At 37.6% G+C, this 7,742-nt stretch overlaps 5 protein-coding genes across 9 annotated transcripts in view; 3 read left to right on the forward strand and 2 right to left on the reverse strand.

Moving 5' to 3' along the window:
* The window catches only part of LOC108556439 (protein SPT2 homolog), a 2,140-nt gene extending 1,221 nt beyond the window's left edge, over positions 1-919 (forward strand). The window contains exon 3 of the mRNA XM_017912565.1: positions 1-919. This exon is cut by the window's left edge and continues 398 nt beyond it. Coding sequence (XP_017768054.1) covers positions 1-477 — 477 coding nt within the window. The 3' untranslated portion in view covers positions 478-919.
* Positions 920-977: 58 nt separating this feature from the next.
* On the reverse strand, positions 978-2,098 carry LOC108556440 (RING finger protein 141-like). 3 transcript variants are annotated; one of them, XM_017912567.1, is made up of 4 exons: positions 1,782-2,098; positions 1,499-1,720; positions 1,229-1,375; positions 978-1,181 (listed from the first exon to the last, which is right to left on the reverse strand). In XM_017912567.1, exons 1-4 carry the CDS (start codon positions 1,943-1,945, stop codon positions 1,031-1,033), a joined length of 684 nt encoding a protein of 227 aa, XP_017768056.1. In that variant the 5' UTR covers positions 1,946-2,098; the 3' UTR covers positions 978-1,030. The 3 variants fall into 3 exon arrangements, with proteins under 3 accessions (XP_017768056.1, XP_017768057.1, XP_017768055.1); XM_017912566.1 differs by having other exon boundaries at positions 979-1,181; positions 1,229-1,384; XM_017912568.1 differs by lacking the exon at positions 1,229-1,375.
* On the forward strand, positions 2,085-2,586 carry LOC108556442 (anaphase-promoting complex subunit CDC26-like). Of its 3 annotated transcripts, none has more exons than XM_017912570.1 (2): positions 2,085-2,192; positions 2,255-2,586. In XM_017912570.1, exons 1-2 carry the CDS (start codon positions 2,101-2,103, stop codon positions 2,472-2,474), a joined length of 312 nt encoding a protein of 103 aa, XP_017768059.1. In that variant the 5' UTR covers positions 2,085-2,100; the 3' UTR covers positions 2,475-2,586. The 3 variants fall into 3 exon arrangements, with proteins under 3 accessions (XP_017768059.1, XP_017768061.1, XP_017768060.1); XM_017912572.1 differs by having other exon boundaries at positions 2,095-2,192; positions 2,260-2,586; XM_017912571.1 differs by having other exon boundaries at positions 2,106-2,192; positions 2,239-2,586.
* Positions 2,480-4,855, reverse strand: LOC108556438 (translation factor GUF1 homolog, mitochondrial). Its single transcript, XM_017912564.1, has 8 exons — positions 4,725-4,855; positions 4,361-4,673; positions 4,088-4,306; positions 3,764-4,032; positions 3,467-3,706; positions 2,931-3,411; positions 2,665-2,877; positions 2,480-2,605 (listed from the first exon to the last, which is right to left on the reverse strand). The coding sequence occupies exons 1-8, from the start codon at positions 4,784-4,786 to the stop codon at positions 2,480-2,482; spliced, it is 1,923 nt and encodes a 640-aa protein (XP_017768053.1). The 5' UTR covers positions 4,787-4,855.
* Positions 4,856-4,987: 132 nt separating this feature from the next.
* LOC108556441 (translation initiation factor IF-3) lies at positions 4,988-5,978 on the forward strand. Its single transcript, XM_017912569.1, has 2 exons — positions 4,988-5,571; positions 5,628-5,978. Exons 1-2 carry the CDS (start codon positions 5,068-5,070, stop codon positions 5,772-5,774), a joined length of 651 nt encoding a protein of 216 aa, XP_017768058.1. The 5' UTR covers positions 4,988-5,067; the 3' UTR covers positions 5,775-5,978.
* Positions 5,979-7,742: the final 1,764 nt, after the last annotated feature.

A 7,742-nucleotide genomic window follows, 5' to 3' on the forward strand; every position in this document is an offset into this window, starting at 1 on the left:
ATCAACAGAACCAAGCAGGTCGTGAACGGGCAGAAGCCCAAGCAGTTCCCACCTAGCGATCTGAAGCCGAAACAATTCCCACCCAGTGACATTAAACCTAAGCAATTCCCACCCAGGGATCTTAAGGAGAAACGATTCCCATCGCAGGATGTGAGGAGGAAACCCAAGCCGATCATCAATAAGGGTAGATTTTACGATGACGACTCCGAGTACGATTCAGAGATGGACGACTTCATCGATGACGGGCCGGAGGAGGATGAGGATTACTCGAAACACATCAGCGAGATCTTCGGCTACGACAAACGGAAATACAGCCACCTGGACGACGACGTCGATAATATGGAGTCTACATTCGCGCAGCAGATGCGCGAAGAAGTGATTAGTACTAAAATGGGCATACGCGAGGATCTGGAGGACATGAAGATGGAGGAGGAACACAAGAAGCGAAAGGCGATAATGAAGAAGAAGTACAGATAATGATAAGTTCATTTCCGCCAAATCTTAGGTAACGAATCTAACTTGCATAGGGAATAATTGAATCGACGAAATAAGCCAGAGGCGAGCGCGAAACACGGATCTTTGTTTTTCGAGCTTACATAACTTTGATTACTGATTTGGGTAACTGGACTAACCAGAACAGTACTAAAAAAGAACAAATGATAAAACAGAACATATTAAACTTGCTTGAACTTTAATAATATTCTTCTGATGTTCTGTTTGTCACTGTTCTTTTTTTTGTCGTGTTTTGTTTTATCGCTGTTCTGCTTTGTCATGGAACCAAGTTGTTGTTTGCTTGCCCAGCCTCTCGGATCGTCGATTCAATTGTGATAGGATTCCCTCAGGCAAGAAAATTTTATATCTACGTTGTAATTAGTTAAAACTATTAAAAATCTAATTGTAAATTGTACAGGAATATATATTAAGGATATATTAAAATGAAAGAATATATGTGTATATATATTACAACTATATTTATATATCAGAATAAAAACATATTTAAAACCGCCATAAAAATAAGCTTTTGTTGATGTTACTTACTGCTCGTCCCTGCCAAATCCATGAGGGTAGTTCTAATTTCTTCGCTGATTTCGTCTGCTTTCGGCACTTCCGAGAGCACCCAAGTATCATCAGTGCTTTGCAACTTCTCCCTGCAGATTGGGCACGTGCGGTGATCTTCATTCCTAAAAAAAATAAATTATTTTGTTTCTTTTTAATGTATTGATATTACCATTCTTCAATGCACTGCTTGCAATAGGTATGGGCACAAGGCAATAGAATATCCGTCTTTCTCTCAAGACAAATACAACACTCATTCTGTTTCTCCGCTGAACTAATATCATCAATATTATCGTAAAACTTTGATACACTTATTTTGCTAAAATCACTGTTAAAATGAGAAAATATTATTAAAATAAAATTGTTTACATATTCTTTTTGATATATTGTGAATTCATTTCACATTGTAATATAAAAATTTAATAAGTTTAAATATACTTACACTTTGCTCTGTTCAGCGACTGCATGCTGCATCTGCAATGTATGAAACACTTGCAAGAATTCCCTGAGACTCAGCAATCGATAAGTGTGCACCTTGTTTGATATAGGTTCAACTTTTACACAAGCAATCTGAACAGTCGCTTTCCATAAAAATGTAGATTCAGTTCCTTTCTTCACTGCAAAAAGTAGCTGCTTCCCAGTAATATCCAGGCACTCTTTGGACCTGGGAATGAGACAAAGAAACAGTACTATAACCAAAACAGTGTTTATCAGTATTTGCACACAGTTTATTCAGCTCGGACATCCGCGTAATGAACTCCTCGTAGGTCATGTTGAAGATCTCTTCGCTCACCAGACCTGGGCAGGCTGCGACGTTACCACCTTCAGCGGCGAGTTTCGACCAGTTGCTGGACACGAAATCCTGCAGGCTCGTCTGTTGTTGACCCATTGTTAATTGATCGCTCTGCAGTTAGTTCGATATCGTGTCTTACACTGACGAAAACAATGGTTTGTTATTGTATTGAAGCAAACATCTTGTTATCGTCGAGATAATGTTCTCAGTGGTCAGTTTCAGTGATTCAAGAGCAATCAGCTGCTTGCGACATGAGTTGCCTATACTTAGAAAAAATAATACAGCTAACGAAAACTCGCAATAACTTTACAACCTCACTTTTTAATGAACTTATCTGCAAGAAGTAAGTTTGCTACAATTTAGTTAGTATTTTCTGCCACATTAATAAGTTCCACTTCTTATAAGAATAGACAAGATGCTGCGACGTCCACCAACAAACGTTGAACTGAAACTGGACGACATCCTCGAGTACAACACCATGAAAAAGGAACAGGAGAGCTCCAAAGATCCAAGTGATTCGAAATCCTTCAACACTCCACCAACATGGAACGCTGGTCCAAAGAGCAAATCCGAGGTGTATAAACGTGTTGGATACATCCCTCCAGCCACCAGTCCCATATACTGATTCTATTACTTCTTCAAGACATCAATAAAAGTTTCTCGTGGCAATGAAATATTCGCCACCATGCGCATCTTCTTTTTACCAGCCGCCTGTTGTGCCAAAAGTTTCATACGCCTTGTAACATCACCACCATACTGTAAAAAGTAATTGTTATCATACTTAAAATACAATAATAAAACAAATAATAACTAACCAATTTAGCTGTAACATCTTTTCTGTAAGCTTTAAGTGTTTCTCTTGCAATTACTTTTCCATTAACCGTCGCTTGGATGGCGATTTGCACCATTTGCCTAGGTATAATATCTCTTAGCTTTAGTACAAGTTTCCTTCCCATTGTCTGCACACGACTGCTATGCATAATAACACTTAGTTCATCAACAGCTGTACCATTCAGCAAGATATTCATCTGAATTTAAAAAATAAATAAATCTAATAAATAAGTCATATTATTAGATTTACCTTAACTAAAGAACTAAATTGGTAACCCATGTCCTCGTAATCGAAGCTAGCGTATCCCGAGGATATCGTTTTAAGAGTGTCGTGAAAGTCCAAGACCACCTCCGACAAAGGCAAATCATACACCAACATGACTCGCTCATTGTCGATGTTTGTTGCGGATTTCTGAACTCCCCTACGCTCCATGCAAAGCGATATGATCGATCCCAAATAACTGTCCGGCGTAATGATCGTACCGGAAACCATCGGTTCGTGGCATTCCTTAATTTGGAGATGGTCCGGAAACAAGGCCGGATTGTTCACGAAGAGCGTATCATTTTTGTCCTCGATGATCTTCTTGGTAGGCTTCAGGATCACCTTATACGTTACCGAGGGCGCGGTTAAAATGGGATCCGCCCCGTATTCCTGCACCAACCTTTGTGAAAACACCTCCAAATGCAGCAGCCCAAGGAAACCTAAACGCCAGCCCTGGCCTAAAGCAGGACTAATTACAATTATATTGCAGAATACGTCAACACCTGACAAAAGTTTTGGTTCACCTTGAATCTATATTCACAGTAACCGCGGAATCGTTCAGCACCAGCTTATCAATTGCTCCGCGTAAATGCACATGCTGCGATTGGTCCATCGGGTAAATTCCGGCAAACACCATTGGTCGAGCAGGTTTAAATCCTTGCAGTGGCTCCACCTCCTCATGCGTCTTGTGCAAGGTGTCACCTATACAAGATTCTTGGCTGCTACGCATGTTGCATCCCACCAATCCAATTTGACCAGCAACCCTAAAACATACCTCCCCGATATATATATTTATTTGTTAATTAACAAGAAATATTTACAATTTATCCACGCTCTCCTCGTTTGGTCTTAAAACGGATAAACCGCGCACCTCGTATGTCTTTTTGGTATGACAAGAAGCAACGCTATCTCCAATCCTTACCTCGCCGTCTTTAATGTACATCAAGGATAATGCTCCCCTATATTTATCGTACCAACTATCAAAGACTAACGCACGGAATTTACCACCTCTAACAGCGTTTGGAGGCGGCAATCTCTCAATTATAGCGTCCAAAACACATTCAATTCCAATACCTTGTTTGGCTGAAATCTATGAATGTATTTTGTATTAACAAATAACAAAAATGAATTTAATTCAAAAGTACCTTCAGAACATCTTTTGGATCAATGTCAAATAACGTTTTTAACTGACCACAGACTCTTTCTGGATCTGCATTCTTTAAATCAATTTTATTGAGTACTGGAATAATAAGCAGGTCATTCCCAAAAGCCAAATAGAAGTTGGCTACAGTTTGGGCCTGAACACCATCATTAGCATCCACCAAGAGAATCACCCCTTGGCAAGCTGATAGAGATCTGGAAACCTGAAAGTATAATTTAATAATTAAAATGTTTCATGCAAAAGTGAAACAAAATACCTCATTCGAGAAATCAACATGTCCTGGTGTATCAATTAAATTTAACAAATATTGCTCTCCCTGATAAATGTAGATAAGTGAGGCACTTTGTGCTTTAACTGTAATCCCTCTTTCCTTCTCAACTTGCAATTTATCCAGAACTTGATTTTGCCCAGATGTTTTCTTTATGGCTCCAGTGAATTCCAGAAGTCTATCAGCCAAGGTGCTCTTACCATGATCAACATGGGCTATGATACTGAAATTCCTGATCCTTTCCAATGGGATTTCTGTGTAATCAATTGGTTTTGAGCCATACAATCTTACAGGAATTATGCTGGAAATAGAATTAATTAATATAAGTACACATAATTGAAAGTATTAATACGTATTGCATATTTGCTTATTAACGAGCCTTAAGCACTTTTGAACATTGTACAGTCGCATCATTTTATTCGCATGTTTAAATTTTTTAATAATATTTTGGAGGTTATCTCATGCAATATTTTGGAAAAAGTTTCGATTATTGAAATTAAATATTTAAGAGATATTTATAAAGTATTGTATAACTAATATAAATATTATATAAATTCTATTTTGTAGTAAATTTTTAAATAACTGAAACTAGTCCTTTTAGAGTAGATAATTTGACTGGCAGTAGTTCGAATGATATAACCATTAAATCTACGATCTTTGGTGAAGATTTTTGCGTCTTATTTAATGAATCTAAAATGTCAGCATTAAGTTTAATGAATAAATTGAAGCCTCTAATATTTGGCAATAATCTGAGGATCTTGGGGTCTTGCAATCAGTTCTCAGTGCAGACCCACAGCCCAATAAATACGAGTCAAGTAAAGAAACCAAAAAAGCCCTTTATACCTAGAATCACCTTGATTTCAGCAGATAACATTGCAATCAGCACATTGGAAGATGCACAGAGATTGGCGAAAAGGCGTGACTTGAAGCTGGTGAAAATTCTAGATTTGGATACGAAGACACAGAGGCCAGTTTACAAATTGATGACTGGGACTGAGTATCATCAGGAGGATCTCAAGCAGAGGGAAGCCAAGAAAAATGAAAGAATTAATAGTAATGCTCTGAGGGGTGAGAAACTTCTTATACTCAACTCAACTATTGCTGAGCATGATTTGAATGTGCATATAAATAAGATCCTGAAATGGGTTGAAAAGAGGTATGAAGTCAGAGTTATGATTAATGGGGATATGGAAAAGGCGGTATGTTATATTTGCAAATAATTTTTTAAGAAGTTGATATATGTTTTTATTTTTAGGATAATATTTATAAGTTTATTGAGAATAAGGCGCAAGACGTGGGAAAGTTGCTGCAGAAACGGCAAAAGGGTAACGACATGAAGTTCCAGATAATACCGCAGAAGAGGAACTCTAGCTCCGGGAACGATGACCATAAGAAGTCATGACTAGCCGTTCCCGTCGTTACTCTGCTGTTAATGATAAAATATTCTATATTTTTTTCAATTTACAGGAGAGATTGAAGCATATAGATTTTTGTTTGTTTTTTAAATTTTATGCAAAACATATGTTTAAGCACGTTGTTATAATCTTGCATGATTTCAAATTGTTGATTAGTTTCGTACCGTCTATAATAAATACAAAGACTCTTATTTATTGAACTACTAAAAGGAATAAAAAATTAAGTCTTATAGTTTGCAAATAATAATTCTTAATATAGGACGTTTTTAGTATAAGGAGACCTGCACCAAGACCTCTGATCGATACAAGTAATATAAACAAATGGGGTCAGGTATAAACTCACTTCCCGTATATGAATGAGAAAATAGTCCCTGGTTTTAGTAGTCATTATAGTTATGTTTGGACATGTTATTTGTGCAAAATTTAATAAAACTTGCATGTCTCTGAATAAAAACCAAAGAATAAAATAACCAGCGAGACCAAATTATGTATGTCGTTGAAGGAATGTTTCTGAAAAAGTATTAAATATATATTTTATACTAGAATGCGAGAGAGCGAGAATGAGAACTAATGATTTTCTCCTCAGCTAAACTTTCCTTCAAGCTTTAGCTTTCATTCTCATAGAGATTGATGTATATTATTAAATGTCACATTGATAATATAAGTTGGTATCTGAGATGTTTACACGAGCATTGCAGTAGTTGATTTGGCGCGAATTGATATTCGTTTGGAGTTATTGCTTAGCGTCCAATTATACCGGGCTGATGCGATCTCTTAACTGAACCAATGTTGACGGTAACTTCATGGAACACGTCCTCATTGTTGCACAAGAATACCTTTCGGGTTTCCGTTGAGCTCTCGTAAGGCAGTTTCTGTGAACAGCTCCATGTACTATGGTAACGCAGGATGGTTACAAGTTTTACGAAACATAGTTGATACTACCTCATACTTGTAGTGCTGGAAACTGTTAATTACAATTAAGGAGGCAAATGGATCGACTGAGTGGGGACATGGAGATCTCCTTTCTTATTGTCATTTGTGTTTGTCTTAAGTATAAATTTGGCACTGTAATGTGCTGGCTGACTTGATTGGGCACTGCAATAGTGTAATGCATATCAAGTATAAATTTGGCACTTTGATGTACTGGCAGACTTGATTTGCCTTTGTGATATGTATCAAGTATTGATATGGCACTGTAATGTGTCTAGTGATGAGATTTGCAAATTTAAGAAAGAGTTTATTGAGATTAATATTTTATTGACATTTGAATGAGTTGTGATGGCCTTTGAATGAATTGTGATGATTTTGAGTATTTGTTGGTAGTAGTTGGCTTGAGCATTGTTTGGGGAATATGATTTGATATTATTGGACTTATTGACTTGATTAACGACGAAACAGTATTTTTATTTGTGAGATGTTTTGGTTTGTTATTGATTTCTTGAATGCTGCAATATTTCAGATTTTATTATTTTGTTTTTTTCATATGCTGAAGACATTTGACTTATTTGTGATTTTGTTGATTTTTGATTGAAGAAGATAAAAGTAGATCCAAGCGATAGATGTGGCCCGCATACCGTACATAACACATCGATAGCGCGCTCTGCAGATTGTATGACATTATTAAAAAGTTCCATATTTGATTATCTTTATTTAAGAAGTCGCATGATGAAAGGCAAGCGACCGATAGACATGGCTCTTGTGGAAGTCCGCAAGGAGCACAGAATTAAGCTGTTCAATCTCAGGGGCGTCTGTGGCGTCGCTGTTTACCCCGAAGCCCTCAAAAAGAAGAAGGTGATCGGCCAGTGCTACAGGTGCCAGAAATGGGGCCACGCTCAAAGATGGTGCCGCGCTAATCCTAAGTGCTTAAAGGGTGGTGAGGACCACGCCACCGATGTCTGTAACAAGGACCCAAATACAGAAGCTATGTGCGCCAACTGCGGAGGGGCACACCCAGC

Source organism: Nicrophorus vespilloides, unplaced genomic scaffold (assembly GCF_001412225.1).
Source record: "Nicrophorus vespilloides isolate i.1.1-1 unplaced genomic scaffold, Nicve_v1.0, whole genome shotgun sequence".
Taxonomy (NCBI): Eukaryota; Metazoa; Arthropoda; class Insecta; order Coleoptera; family Silphidae; genus Nicrophorus; species Nicrophorus vespilloides.